At 37.3% G+C, this 16,146-nt stretch overlaps 1 protein-coding gene across 1 annotated transcript in view; it reads right to left on the bottom strand.

The window, feature by feature from the left end:
• Positions 4,389-16,146, bottom strand: part of LRRC72 (leucine rich repeat containing 72) — a 33,345-nt gene continuing 21,587 nt past the window's right edge. The window contains exons 5-8 of the mRNA XM_021063959.1: positions 11,669-11,758; positions 10,255-10,407; positions 5,593-5,620; positions 4,389-4,620 (exon numbers count right to left, since the gene is read on the bottom strand). Coding sequence (XP_020919618.1) covers positions 4,455-4,620; positions 5,593-5,620; positions 10,255-10,407; positions 11,669-11,758 — 437 coding nt within the window. The 3' untranslated portion in view covers positions 4,389-4,454. The remainder of the gene's footprint in view (positions 4,621-5,592; positions 5,621-10,254; positions 10,408-11,668; positions 11,759-16,146) is intronic.

Genomic DNA, 16,146 nt, shown 5'->3' with positions numbered 1-16,146 from the left:
CAGCCAGAGCAACGTGGGATCTGAGCCACGTCTGCGACCTACACCACAGCTCATGGCAATGCTGGATCCTTAACCCACTGAGCAAGGCCAGGGATTGAACCTGTGTCCTCACAGATGGCTAGTCACATTTGTTAACCGCTGAGCCAAGGCAAGAACTCCCCAAGGTCTGCAGTTTTGACTACTATGTTGTACACTCTTAATATGTCACAGTAGTTTCTCCACAGACATAAGATAATAATAGAACTCTGAAGACAGGCCATTATTTTATAGGATGTGATGGATAATCCCTAGGCTCTTAAAAAGATGACTGCTTTTAGTCATCTATAGTGTAAATGAATTTGCTTGAATTTTAATATTATTAGAGTAAATATTCTAGCAGTGCTTTTATCTTCTCTGGAGCTCACCTTCCTTGCTTCTGGAGCCAATCTCTCTTGAGCAGGAGCTTGATGTCTTCCAATTCTCCTGGTCTTACAGTAGAAGTGACCTGCTTCCACAGCCACAACGTGGCCAATCCAGAGTACTTAACAGAGATTTTACATTCCTGATGCCAAAGAGGAAGGACTTTTTATTTGTTTCTCCCTTGGGGCAATTGTAAATTACAGGGATACAGTTCCAGAGCTGTTGGAACTGACATGTGGAGGTACCTGGGAGAAGAATGCAGCTACTGAGCAGATGGCGGGAGGGAAGGAATAATGTCACATCCACTGGGCTCTGACACAGTCTGCACTGGGTTTATGTGGTTTGGTTATTTGAGGCAGTTTCTCAGCTTTCTATAAATCAGATACAAAGAATTATTAACACATCTTGTGACAACTACAAAGCAAATGCAATTTGTTTTCAGATAACAAAGGTTAAATATATACAAATAGAACTAAAAGGAAAATGAAGACATACATTAAGTTTTTGAGATTTATATGCTCTTTGGCAATGTGTAACGGCAGTTAAAGTTTTGGATTAGATTATACTTATCACTTTGGTTGGAAAAGAAACTACCAGTTCAAGGTGGTTTTACATCTCTTTACTGGTGTTTATTTTGGAAAAACTCATATTTGCTTGAAATTGTATATTCATGTTTATATAAACCATGATAATATTAAAGCATGATTTACATAGAGGAAAAGCAATTTTGTAAAAAGCTGATTTTTCTTCTACCTTTTTTTTTTTTTTTTTTTTTTTCTTTATTGGCTGCCCAGGGATCAGATCTGAGCCATGGCTGCAACAACACAGGACCCTTAGTTCACTGTGCTAGGGCAGGGATTGAATGTGCATCCCAGCATTCCCAAGACACCACCAATCCTGTATGCCACAGAGGGAACTCCTACCTTCTAATAATTACTTTGGCAGATAAAAAGGTACCCCCCAACTCCCCCCCCAAAAAAAGTGGCTGTAGCCTAGTTTCTATGTCCTCTAAGGACAAAGTTCTAGGTTTTTTTTTTTTTTTTTTTTGACCATACCTGTGGCATATAAAAATTCCCAGGGCCAAAGACTGAATCCAAGCCCCAGCTGTGACTTGTGCTGCAGCTGTGGCAATGCCAGACCCTTAAACCCACTGCACCAGGCCTGGGATCAAATCCATGCCTCCGCAGCTACCTGAACTGCTGCAGTCAGATTCTCAACCCACTGCACCACAGTGGGAACTCTCTAGTTTTATGAATCGATAAAGGCATCTTTTAAAGTGGTGATCTTAATTTTAGAATAAATCAGGTAGCTATGTAATCAATTCAGGGCAATGTAGCTAGCTAATCCGTAAACTCTTACAAGACTAGTTAATCCCAGGATGATTCCAAATGGATAAAATTTCAATATGAAAAGCAGTTTTCAATTGCAGAAGAAACCATGAAAGAATTTTTAATTACTTTGGCATGAAGGCCTTGCTAAATGTAATACTCAGAATCCATAAAAGGAAACAAATTCAGCTACATTAAAAAAAAAAAAAAATCTGGAGTTCCTTTTGTGGTTCAGAGGTTAAGAACCTGACCAGTGTCCAGGAGGATGCAGATTTATCTCTGGACTTGCTCAGTGGATTAAGGATTCTGCGTTGCCACAAGCTGTGGTGTAGGTTCAGAGATGTGGCTCGGACCCCACATTGCTGTGGCTGTGGCGTAGGCCAGCAACTGCAGCTCCAGTTCGACCCCTAGCCTGGACTTCCATATGCCACAGGTGTGGCCAGAGAACGAAAATCTGAACACTTCTGCTTCTGGGAAGATGGAGAAGATGTACTTTTCCTTATTCCTCCTACTGAGTAAAACTGAAAGCCCTAGACATTGTATGTAAAACAAACAGAAGAAGGCGGATTGGCTAGGACCCTCAGGATCCAGGCAGTGACACTTGGGTTTTCCTCTGGGTTTTCTTTTTGCCTCATAATCACAGATTGAGGCTAAAGAAGCCAGCAACATGAAAACAACAACTACAGACAAAAAATAAGTTCCAGCAAACAAATGCCTGCTCTGCACATTTCTGGCTAAAAACTGAAACATCAAATCCTACCTGAGTTTCAAGTTTGCACCAGCCTGACCTACAGATTTTGAACTTGTCAGCCCCCACAATGGCATGAGCCAGTTTCCTTAAAATAAACTGCTCTCTTTGTAAATATGCACATACCCAATTAATTCTGTTTCTCTGAAGAACACTGACTAATAAGACCAGGTGTCTTAGTTCAAGCTGCTAAAACAAATTACCATAGATTAGGGTGCTTTAAATAGCAAACATTTATTTCTCAGTTCTGGAGGCTGGAATTTCGAGATCTGGGTACCAGCATGGTCAAGTTCCTGGTGAGTGTCATCTTCCTGGTTTACAGAGGGTTACCTTGCTTTGTCCTAATGTGGCAGAAAGGGCAAGCTAGCTCTCTGGCCCTTTATAAGCACACTAATCCCATCCATGAAGCTCTGCTTCTTGTGTCCCAATTACCTCCCAAAGGCCTTACCTACAAGTACCATCACATTGGAAATTAGATTTCAATATATAAACGTTGCGGGAACACAAATGCCTGGAATTGCTGTTTGGCTAGTGACTAGTTCTCTGCTACTGATGATATGACTCTTGAGGACTGCTGTGACTCCTCTCAGAGCTTGCCAGAGGCTTCAAAAGGCATCTTTGCTTACAACAAATAATCCTAGTACCACAGGTAATACTGGGTTATTGTATTACTTAGCTATTACTGTGAAGTAAACTACCCCCAAAATTTATCAGCTTGAGCCAAGAATAAGCATTATTTTATACAGTTTCTTTAGATCAGGAAGAGAATCAGCTTAATGGGATGGTTCTGGTTTGGGGTTTCTCAGGGGTGCTGTGAAGCTTTTAGCTAGGGCTGCAGTCATCTGAAGCTTAAAATGGATCTGGAAGATCTGCCTGCAAGATGGTTAATTAGGCCTGGAGGATGGCTTGCAGCTCACCTGGTTGTTGGCAGAGGCTCTAGTTCCTTGTTTCTGGAAGTAGGTCTCAATTCCTCACCATATGGATCTTTCCAGAGGACTGTTTAAGTGTCCTCATGACATAGCAGCTGGTTTCCTGCAGGATAAGTGCTAAGGAGAGAGTAAGAGAGTATCTTAATTCCTTCTATGACCTAATCTTGGAAGTCACACACCATTTTTTTGCCTTAATATCAGCCACACATCTACATCAATGTCAAACTCCCTTTTTCTTTTCATCAGATGCAACCTTCTGCCAGGGACCACACCTGACTTTCCAGATGCTGGCTGTGCACAGAATCAGAGGTACCCACAGGCCAAAGGAGGTCACAGATTCTCAGGGACAGTTGACTGCTCCCTTTAGGGCTTTCATCTCTTGCCTGTTTTGAATTTCAGCCCCACCTGCACAGTGTTCCTGTGGTACAGTGTGATGGAGTCTAGGCACCACTGGATAGGAGGAAATGTCACTCTGCTTTCCTATAAGGTTTTGATCCAGCTCATTAGATTAGCTGGAAAATATCACCATATGTTTTGAGTTACCTTACATGTTCAGTTTAGTGTCTCAGCAAGAGGAGACTGCTGAAAGCTTTTCTGGTTTTCCTTTTCTGTAGTAGAGCATTTCTGGCAGGTCAAGCCCAGATCATAAGCCCACACCCAGAACTGGAAAATGCCTCCAAAGTTTAGAATGAGAAACATTAGACTGACTAAATAAATTTTGGTGTAGTCATACAATGCAATACTATATAGCAATAACAACAGAATAGCTGCTATTGCAGCAATATGGGTAAATTTTACAGTGTCAACTAAAAGCCAGAAAAAAAATAATATAACTTCTATGATTCCATTTATATACAAACACATGATTTGTATACATTTCTATATACAGGTTTTATTTCAACAGAAACTTAAGATGTAGAAATTATTTTTCATTGGTTTTTTTTACATTCAAGTGTTTCAAATAATATCACAATAAATACGTAATGTGTTCATCACAGAAATGTTTAATATATAACTGAAAACTACAAGGATTTCTAGAAACCCCAAATGTTATCTCAGTGTAACTGTGAGCATTTGTGTGGGTCCTCTGTCATTCTCTTCAAGATATTTTTCCTCTCGTGTTGGAACTGTGTCCCAGTTCAGACAGGTAATCGCCATTGCCGATCGCTTCATGGACCTTACAAAAACAGCATCTTCTGGATCATCAAACACAGTTCTGCAAAGACGGTAATTATGTTAGAAAAAAAAAAATCAGTTAGTGAACATTTATTTAAATGAATCAGTGCCATATTTTTCTGTTATTTTCAGTGTAATACCACTGACATATAACTTTTGGGCCCTACTGACAATGACTTACAGGATAAGTAACACTGTTTTTACTGTATATATTGTACATTTTTAAAAATATAATGAACATATATGGGGTCAGCTATTACAGTTTAGGTCTCACATTCATGCATTTATGTTTCAGATCATTGTTAAATGAAATGATTAAAATATTCATAGCTATCATATGCATATTAGTATCATGTATATTTTTAAAGTTATTATTTTTCTACATTATATTTTCTCTGTATTTTATAAAAGTTCTTGGAAATAATACTTTTAAGACTGAATCCAAAGAAAAAATTCCTAAGTGTAAAATTTTAAAAGAATGATGATTTTTAAATTCATCAGTATTCATGAACTTAAGGTATTTTTCATAGTTTTATGAAGTATTTCTTTTGAAAATGTAAATTCCAGTGAATATAAAATGTTAATAATTGTTTTCACTGAACACATTTAGGGGAAGAGTGAGCAAGAAGTAAAGACCTTCATTTGTAATATCAGATAATTCTTAAGTTTTTTTTTTTTACGCTTTCTTTTAAAATGTTGTCTTTTTCTTTTTTAATTTTTTGTCTAATCTCTCTCTCCACCTCAACTAACCTCATTTATTTTAGGTTATAGTAATAACATTAAAAAACCTAAAAATTAAAAATATGAATATGTAACTTAAGATCATCAGCCCACACCCAGAACTGGAAAATGCCTTATCACAGGAAGACATATCAGTTTTTCCCATCTATTGAAGAGTTAGTCATTTTTTTAAGGACTCATTAAAATCCATTTTGGGAAATGGGAATAATTTAGGGAATTAACACAAACATGAAATAATCTGATAATAAAAGTAAAGTTAAAAATCACTTACTTGTCTACGTTATTTGCAAATGCGAAGTCTAAAAAAAATTCAAAATTAGAATTTTTCAGCATCTTAAAACAAAAAATCTAGGCTCTCTGATTTTCAGCAATCATTTAGATTAATACTTCAATCCATCAAAATTGCCTTGATACCTAAGCCCAAATTGAAATGTTCTCCTAAATATAGGAGTCTTAGGTTTGTCTTGGGTTTGGAGACAAATTCTTTATAATATAATACACATCTCAAAACTCTGAGAACAAAATGCTCAGTCAATGTGGTTACCAAAGGAGTCCAAGTGGGCATTTTTATAATTAAGATACCAAGTCTCATGTGCAGAAATGGATCCTTTTTCTTTTCCAGATAGGCACATGAATCTGTAAATGTACTAACAGCCCAAATGAGGAAAAAATATTTAGAGCAGCTTAAACCACTTGGATTCTTGGCATTAACTTCAAAGAAATAGAATAAACAAATCCCAGATCATAAGAATCTACATCTAACCTAGCTTTGGAGCTCAAAGGCTAGTCCTCAAAGCTTGGATTTCTTATATTATCTTCTAGAGACTGTCTTTGCTTTGTTTATTCCTCTCCAGAAGGCCCAGTGCCAGGCTGGTGATGGAATGTACCAGCACCTGTTGGGCCACCAAAGCCCACAGTCTGAGCCCTTGCCAACCCACAGTCAGGAGCACACAGCCTCTGCCTTAGGAGAGGGATTTGTGTCATCGTTCCCTTCACAAGTGGCTGACCCATCTCCCACATCTTTTCTGATCACCCCAGACTCTTTCTTTTTGTAAATTTTTAAGTACAAAAAAGCTCACATTTTGCCTATGATCAGTATAAATAAGAGAAGAGTAAAAAGTGAAATCTCTCTTTGACCTTTCCAATTCCTCCTATCAGAAGTATCACTATGAAGAGTTTTGTATGTATGCTTCCAGCCTCCAATGCACTCACAATGATACAAATATTTGGTCCTGGCAAAATTCTAATTTTGTCATTACTCTGCATTATATTACTCCACAATGTATTATTTATACTCAAAATATATCATGAAATGATTCTATAATCCAACAGTTCATATTGTAGGAATGTGCCATAACTTACTCTATAAATGACCATTAGATTGTTTCTAGCATTTTTTGTATGACAAAAAATGTTTCAATTAGCAGCTTTATACATATATCTTTGTGTGTGCAAATACTTCTGTAGGAGAGCAATTTCAAATTTAATTGTTGTGTTGAATGGGTTGCACATTTTATATACGGGTGGATACTGTCATATTGCCATATGATCTTCAACTAGTTGAACTAGTTTGATCATAATGCCATATGATTTTCAACTAGTTGAACTAGTTTGTCCCCCTACCCATAATGTATGAGTTGTGCTCTTTTCTCCCCTCACCTGCACCAATGTGTTAAGCATTTGCCTACCTGCTGGATGAAAATGGTATCTCATTGTTTTCATGTGCATTTATTGCTCACAGTGAGGCTGACTGTTAGCACATTTTTTTTCTTCTATAAATGTCCATGTCTTTTGTCACTGTTTTCAGACTGATATATAAGAGTCCTTTGAGACAGTGGACATTAATTTTTGCCTATTGTATACATTGCAAACATTTCTTCCAATTGTATCTTTTTATTCCTGGAATTCAAAGAAACTCCAGGTTGTCCTTGCTTCTCAAGCAATTTGGAATACAATTGATTTGTTAAGTTAGGGTTAAGAATAATAAAATCAAAAGGTGACATTACAATTGGCTTATAAGCATTTTCAAGTATAGTTCATTCCAGTAAAGAATTTCAAGTCCTAAATGTGCATGTCACAGTAGGAAAAAATATAGATACTATAAAACTATAAGGCACAAATTTTAAAAACTTACATAGTGGGTTTTATTAGTTTCATTATAAATGCTTCATTTATTGAAAGTGTGGAGTTGATTGGGGGCATGCTGCCAATATGGGGGAGGGCTTACTTCAACATATCTATGAATTAAGAATATAAATTTAGAGGAAAAATTTCAAATGCAGTGAAATACTCTCCCTATCCTTTCTTCCTGAGTTTAATTTTGCAGATTTGATATGAAAACACTGTAAAGCACTAAAGTTAGTAATCAGCTATCCTCTTCACACCTAAAAAACACAATAGCTTTGAAAAACAGATGTGAGTGGCTTTATATTGCTTGTCACTGGATGTATTAGCTATTTTTCACAATGGAGATTTTCTATTCAGAGATCCTTTTCCACCACAGCATGGCTCACCCCCATTAGCCCAGTAACATTCAGTTTGAGCTTTAGCTTTTACATGCATTAAAAGAAAATCCAAGAAAGTTGCTGACTGACAGAACAGCCCAACTTATGCATTTGATATGTGTCAGAAGAGGTGTTGCCACGGTTTACATACTAAGGATCCTAACAGCCAGAGGAAGATATTACCCTCATTTTGAAAATCAAAAAGCTGAAGCAAATTCATGTCCAAAATAAAACTTATGGGATCAATGATTTGGCCCACAACACGTTACTGTAAAACTAGAATCAGAGCTGGTGTCAAATTGAAGAGAATTTGATCCTAAAGCTTGTGTTCTTGCCACTACACTGTCAATCTCTAGTGGGAAGATGTATCAGAATCCTATGAAAGGATTATTAAAACATAGCTCCCTGGCACCCACCCTGAGATACTAATTTAGTAAATGTCATTTGGGGCAAAAATTTGCATTTATAGCAAATTACTAAGTAATGCTGCTGCTCATGATTTAGGGCCACACTTTGAGAACCATTGCTGTATACTACAGACTTCTGCATCCAGAACATGTCCTGCAGACATTAATTCTATGCTATGGGACATAGAGGGGATAAAGGGACACTGTGAATTATACTTTGTGGAAACGATCATACAAATTAAGGCCTTCTATAGTATTACCGGCCTAGTCACTTCAAAAAGTCATGGAAAAAATTTGAGACTCTATTTTAAAGATGGAAGAGCCATAACACCAGATGTAATTGTGAACTTTGACTGGATTCTGGCTTGAAAATCAGTTTAGAAGGCATCCTGGAATAACTGGGAAAATCTGAATATAGCTTTTATGTCTTCAGATTAATTTTGTCTGGTGAATCTAAGATTTATATCTTTTATCAAATTTGGAAAGTTCCCAGCCATTATCACTTACAACATTACCTTCTGGAGTTCCTGTCATGGCTCAGCAGAAATGAATCTGACTAGCATCCATGAGAACACAGGTTTGATCCCTGGCCTCACTCAGTGGATTAAGGATCTGGCATTGCTGCGAGCTGTGATGTAGGTCGAAGATGCAACTCGGATCTGGTGTTGCTGTTGCTGTGGCTGTGGCATAGGCTAGCAGCTACAGCTCCAATTGGACCCCTAGCCTGGGAAACTTCATATGCCATGTGTGCAGCCCTAAAAAGACAAAAAAGAAAAAAAAATACCTTCTGCCCAATTTCTCTATTTTTTTCCCTCAGGATTACTAAATTCATATGGGAAGTAAATATTACTTCCAAATGTCTCTTTGTCTCAACAGCTAATATCTTCTTTCTTTAGGTTATATTCTGGGTAATTTCTTCAAAATCATTTTCCAATTTAAAAACTTTCCCTTCATTTCTAAAAAAAATCTATTTGGTTCTTTTTCAAATGTATGTTGTCTCTTTGGCAAAATGTCACGAGGAAAATGCTTTTGTTTTGTACAATTTTTAATTTCCCTCCCACCCCCACATGTGATACCTATTGGTACAGGAGTCATTTTACAACCATAAAGCACATTAAGAATAGCAGAGTGAGGAGGATTTCCCATCTTGGCACAGCGGAAATGAATCCGACTAGGAACCATGAGGTTGTGGGTTCGATCCCCAGCCTTGCTCAGTGGGTAACAGATCTGGCATTGTCATGAGCTGTGGTGTAGGTTGCAGACATGGCTCAGATCCAGATCTGGTGTTGCTGTGGCTCTGGCAGAGGCCAAAGCTGTAGCTCCAATTAGACCCCTAGCACAGGAACCTCCATATGTTTTGGGTGTGGCCCTAAAAAAGACAAAAGACAAAAAAAAAAAAAAAAAGAACAGAATGAAAGAGAGAAGCAGTCTTGAACAGTGAAAAAACATCAGTGAAACTTACACTAACTTTGGACACTCCATATACTCTTTGTTGTGTAAGAAAAGTAAAACTCTTATTTGTTTAAGTCACTGTAGCTAGAGTTCTGTTAACACACAAGAAATTAAATTCTAACTAATGAAATATCACTGAAGATATTCGAGTTGTACTGCCTGTGATCGCCATGTATGAGAGTACAACCAAATAACAATGCTTATTTCTGAATGGAGGAATTGCAGATGATCTTTTTATTTCTTAATATCTTTCTTTATTATCAAAACATTATAGCCTTAATTGGTGAAACTGTCTAGTGTCAGTGGTAATAATAACAAGTGTAGCTTATTCGCTGATGCTAGATACTGGGGTAAGGACTTTAATGTATTATCTCATTGTTCTCACATTACCTTATTTAATATACACAAGTGAAAATGAAAGTTGCACATTTACTCTAGGCTAATAAAATGAGAAAATAATTATTTCACTATTTAAGTACTTAGCATGTTGTAAATTGAAGTTACTATTATAGCCAAATTACTCAAAATTTGCAGAGTTTTAATTTCATTTTTTTCTTCTTAAAAAAATACCTGAAGGTACTCTCTGGGCTGGTTTTTGCTTAAATGGTGATCTAGGATCCCATGAGGCGTCTACTTTTCCTCCGAATGCTATTGACTGAACAATATGAGCCTTTTTATGGTTAAAAATTGTAATCATTGATCTTCTTTCTTTTTCTGTAACTTCTGATAAATGCAAAAAGTAATGTTATTGCATAGCAGTATAAATAAATATGCAGACTGATTCAAAATAGAATTACTTTCAAAAATGGATTTATCAGAACTATGTTGTATGTGAACATCCTGTCAAAATTAATTTGTAAAAAGGCTACTAAGTTATTTCCGTAATCTTACAAGTCCTCAATATATGTCCCTCGTGTCACAGGGCACAGATCAATCCTAATGCATCCCAGATAGTCTAACACATTATTGTGGATGATTGAAATTAAACTGTGCTACACCCCTTCCTCTCTCCAAGGCTGTGAGGAAGAAGAGGAATAAACATAAGGTTTTAATACATCCTCATTAAGAAGTTTCTCAGTTATAAATTATTAAGAATGTTCAGATCTGTAGGAAGGAAGGAGATAGGTAATAAAGTGCTTCTGTGAAAAATAGACCTCATAAAATGAAAAACATAATGCACAGAGGTTGATTTTTTTGTGGCTTATATAAAATCAGACATACTAGATTATCTACAATGCCTAAAGATGTATCACAAAGTTAATTATTAATTATATGTTTTAGTATATTTTTTTATTTACAGAGTTTTAGAGGAATATAACTTTTAGAACTTAAAGAGGCCTTAAGAGATTTAGTCCAATTGTCTCATTTTTTTTTTTTGGTTGGCAATATCTAAATATCATTTTTGAAATAAGAAATTAAAAGTGTCAGGAATCAGTGATTTGGCACTCAGCACATCACTGTGAACACCAGAATCAGAAGATTCTTCTTCATACTTAGCCTTTCCTATAAAGTGGTCAACAGACATGAGTTCCTAAACTAGAGCAAATTTCATACATCAAAAATTTCAAAAGTAAATAACTGAAAAACTTTCATGTACAAAGACAAGTATTTTCCGGGAGTTCCCGTCGTGGCGCAGTGGTTAACGAATCCGACTAGGAACCATGAGGTCGCGGGTTCGGTCCCTGCCCTTGCTCAGTGGGTTAACGATCCGGCGTTGCCGTGAGCTGTAGTGTAGGTTGCAGACGCGGCTCGGATCCCGCATTGCTGTGGCTCTGATGTAGGCTGGTGGCTACAGCTCCGATTCAACCCCTAGCCTGGGAACCTCCATATGCCGCGGGAGCGGCCCAAGAAATAGCAACAACAACAACAAAAGACAAAAAAAAAAAAAAAAAGACAAGTATTTTCCAAGATCTCTAGCATTTTTAAACCGCTGAATTACAAGACTGCCTCTCAGATATTTCTCTGCAAGAAGAGGGGTCCTTACGATTTCGGTCAAGCAACTCTACTCCTGGAAGGTGGTAGATTATATATAAACGGTACAGGTTGTATTGGCACAAAGGGTTTTGGTAGAGACCTGAAAAGGAAGAATCCAAATTAAGATGTCAGATTTTGCAATTAGTTTCATTTATCACTTGATAAAATATGGGAAATTACAGGACTAATATAAAATATAAGAATATGTAAAGCTCTGCTTCATAGACTAAACCAATGACCTCAACATACCCTTACTTGTTTAGATCAGGACTTACTTTTCCTATCTGTTAGATTAATTCATTCAACAAATATTTTGGGAGTGCTTGCTATCTACTAGGACCTATGCTAAGTGCTGAGCACATATCATTGACCCAAACCTGCCACAAATGAGAAAATTTTTCACACGTCCATAAATTAATCAGTAAAGGAAGAATTGAATATCAGCTCTAGAGGGGTCTTGATATTACTCTTTTTTTTTTCTCTTTTTTAGCTATACTCACAGGATATGGAAATTTCTAGGCCAGGAATTGACTTCAAGCTGCAGCCGTAAACTTACACCCCAGCTATAGCAATGCCAGATCCTTAATCTGCTGCACCACAGCAGGAACTCCCAATGTTACTCTTCATTAAATTATTTATTTCGTCCTTGCAGTCTCAAAGGTCACGTTGGTGCCCATGTGGAGTGGGCAGAGAGGTGGTACCCTGTTCTGGTATAGTTTTTTCCCTTGGCTTCACACCACTATGCATAGTCCAGGCCATGTAAATGCCAGCAGCAGCTTCAGACCTCAGCAGGAGCAGAGGTGACCAGATGTGGATCTTGCATCTTGTCTGCGGGATTTCCTTGTGCACAGGTGCTAGGATCTCTGATGATCTATGCTCGATACAGTGGCTAGAGGTGGGAGGCATGCAGATGTGGAAGAGCTCCTGGCACTTCTGACATCACATCCCTTAGGCATTAGCATGCAAGAACATTTTGAAAAATCTTCAACAAGAAGTTGTGTTTTATTTCCACGGAAAATGTATTTTTCCTATTCTTAGATAACGTTAAACAAGTCTATGTTAGCACAATGTGAAATAAAACTTATGATTTCTAGCTGGTTATCTTTAGCAAATGGATTCTGCCTACTTGGAACTTCTAGAAAATATATCTAGTGAGGAGAACCACTAGATGGCAGTAGCAGAAAGAGTTCCAGCTATTGTGCAAACAACATCACTCAACAAAATGAGGCTCATTTACTGTACATTTAAATTTGGGATTACTGCTGTTGCATTTGACTATTTAAAACAAACAAACAAAAACCAAAGAGATTTGATAAAACCATGAAAGTAAACACAGAAAAAAACTGATTAATGTTTATAAAGAAGAGTTTGCAACATGAAGAAAATGAGAGGCATGCTTGAAAGACAACCGAAGAGGTAAAACCTGAAGAGGTTAATCATTTGAATGTTTCTTCTGCAGGTAATAAAGACATTTGATATTTGCTGTATAAACACAAACTTTTCTGGCTAATAAAATTGTTATATATAGCTTTTCCTGTGGAAAACATGAGCTTTAGAAGGACTTAACACAGGTAATGGAGGACTCCTAGTACATAATAAACAAATGTTACAAGAAGAAAGGCATAAAAGAAAATGTAGAACCAAGGGCAATAAAAAAATGTAAAAGAAAGGAAATATGTATGTATTGGAAATGTGGAAATGAGAAGAAAAGTGAAATGGGTATTTTTCAAGATTTCTAAAGTGACAAAACTGGTTTGAATTTTAATCTTAAAAGGGAAGGAATTTAAAAAGTGGTAAATAATTATAATTACAGACAGGGAATAGAACGGATGTATATTAAATCAGAAATAAGGACAGATTTTAAAAGATCCACAGGGATCGTGCATTGCAGTTTGAGCCAGAAAAAGAAGAAAAAGGGACAGCCTTGAGGATATAAAAGCAAAACACAAATTGTTTTTAATGAGAGTTTAAGAGGGAGAAAAATTCACAAATGCTTTAGTGCAGAAGGCTGCTCTGTGGTTACTGTCTGAAGAATCACATCTGACACTTCATAACCCTATATTGTACATTACAGCAGCTGGGAGTAGAGTCTGTCTTTGCATATGTTAATGGAAAATGTACCGACATCTTTCAATTACATTTACTTTGGGGATACCTTTCATATTCTCTTTTCCCTCTGAGAACAGTCCTATCTAATCCCTTTTCTTGGCTTTTCCTCCTAGTGCTTAAATAACTGCTTTATGTAAATTTAAAAACTTCTAGGGGAGTTCCCTTTGTGGCTCAGTGGAAACAAATCCGATTAGGAACCATGAGGTTTCCAGTTCGATCCCTGGCCTTGCTCAGTGGGTTAAGGACCCAGCATTACCATGAGCTGTGATATAGGTTGCAGACGTGGCTCAGATCCTTCGTTGCTGTGGCTGTGACGTAGGCAGGCAGCTGTGGCTCCGATTAGACCCCTAGCCTGGGAACCTCCATATGCCAAGGGTGTGGCCCCAAAAAAAGACCAAAAAAAAGTCAAAAAAAAAAAAAAAAAGGAAAAACCTTCTGGCTTCAGCTAAAGAAATCACTAAATTTGGATTTACTACTATTATATTTCTTATTTAAAAGGTGTCACAATACTAAAAACTTGATGTGTATAGTGTGGCTCAATGTCCATCTCTTCTTAAAGTAAAATCTAAGTGAGAGCAAGTCAGAAAAATGGTCTATCAAGCCTAGTCTCTAAGGAAATTAACTTAAAAAAAAAACAGAATTAAATAATTTTAAGGACATTTTGTTTTTATTATTTTTAACTTTTTTTTTCTTGCTCTTACATTTTAGGAGGAAGCAATCTTATTTTTAACTCTCTTTTTTCCCCCTTCCATACTACTAAACATTTAACATGTTGGATTTATGAGTTTGGGGTTGATGCTACTAAAATTACCATAAATAAAGTTTCTAAGATATGATACTGGTTTCCTGTGTCTGAAAGTTCTGAAAGACTTCTATGATGTATGGGTACATTCCTTTAGAAACTATGAAGTGAAGTTGCTTACACTTTCACTTTCAATAGGTTAATAGTATTTAATCCATCTTCCCTCTAGGCTACTTATAGAGTACACCTCTGTGGCGCCAGCACTGTCTTGCTTATCTTAATTTGGGATTCTGAGTCTAAGCAATTTACATCTATTCAATAATATCAAAATGTTTCTACTACTTTACTACATAAGCTTGAGTTACATGAGTCACATGTGTGAAGCTACTTCTTATTGAAAGGAAATCATTGTACAACTACAAATGTAATAAATTCATTGAGTAATTAAAAAAAAGAAAGAAAGAGGAGAGGGAAGAGGAAAATGGAGCTGGAGAGGGAGGGTTTGGAAAGGTAGACTGCCTGAAGAGAAAAGGTGTGGCCCTCCTGACTCAGCCTGGAAGTCAGGAATTCCATTTTCCAGGACCTCACACTCTGCAGCAGGTTTTAGGCCTCCCTGAAACTCCCAGCCAAGTGTCTCCTGGGCAATCTCTTGGCAGTTCTCCTTGTAAATGCCAGTGGAGGGTGCAATGCTGAAATGGCTTAGAGGTTTACCCTCCAGGCTGTTTTCCCACCCTCTGAAGAACTTGTAATTGGAGTGGAATAATAATATTTTAGCATTTTATACAGTTTTACAACTTGAAAAGGCAAAATTTTTAACACTTGACAATACATGGATTTCTCATTTTAGCTAATGAGCTGAGACTAATCTGATTGCAAACGAGGCTCAAAGAAACTTAATCCTGGGACATTACTGCACAACTATAATTAGTAGCTTGTAAATTCTAGTGTGTGTGTGTGTGTGTGTGTGTGTGTGCGCGCGCGCGCGCGCGCGCATGTGCATGTGTAATATCTTTAACCAAAAATGCGGTAAGTGTTCACAATGAGCAATCTGCTACCGAAATTTTTCAGAAAATACTTTTGGGGGCGGGTAACAGGACACAGCATTTCCCCATTTCAAAAAATGATCCCTCTACAAGATTCTACAAATTGGAACAATGTATAGTTATATAACTTGAATCGCATCACTGTGATTTTAGTAGAGATCACTTAAAACTGTTGTGACAGGAAGTGATATGGACTTTCTACTACCAGGCTGGACTAATAGTATTTCAGAGAACCAGAAGAGGTACCGCTGCACCTCACCTCAGGGCTGATACATTTCTGTGCCTACACACATGCTTGACAGGCTGAATTTCAGACTTCACTCACCCCTGGCCAGGTACTTCTGTTTAGGGCATAACCCTGTTGCCTGTGATGGGGCTACCTTGATTGTTCACCTCCAAACCTTGCATTGTAAAATAAGCTTGCTAAAATTATTGAGTTCTTATATGTAGCAAAATCGTCCAATTCCTTTTGCATCAAACCGTTTCGGCTCTCTAAGAAATATGTAAGCCGAGAGTTACCAAACTGTAAGCTCCGAAAGGTCCAAATGGGGTCTTGTTTACTTTGGTGCCCTCGTTTAATAGACTGTCACTTAG

This window comes from Sus scrofa, chromosome 9 (genome assembly GCF_000003025.6).
Source record: "Sus scrofa isolate TJ Tabasco breed Duroc chromosome 9, Sscrofa11.1, whole genome shotgun sequence".
Taxonomy (NCBI): Eukaryota; Metazoa; Chordata; class Mammalia; order Artiodactyla; family Suidae; genus Sus; species Sus scrofa.
This window is presented reverse-complemented; position numbering and strand designations above follow the sequence as displayed.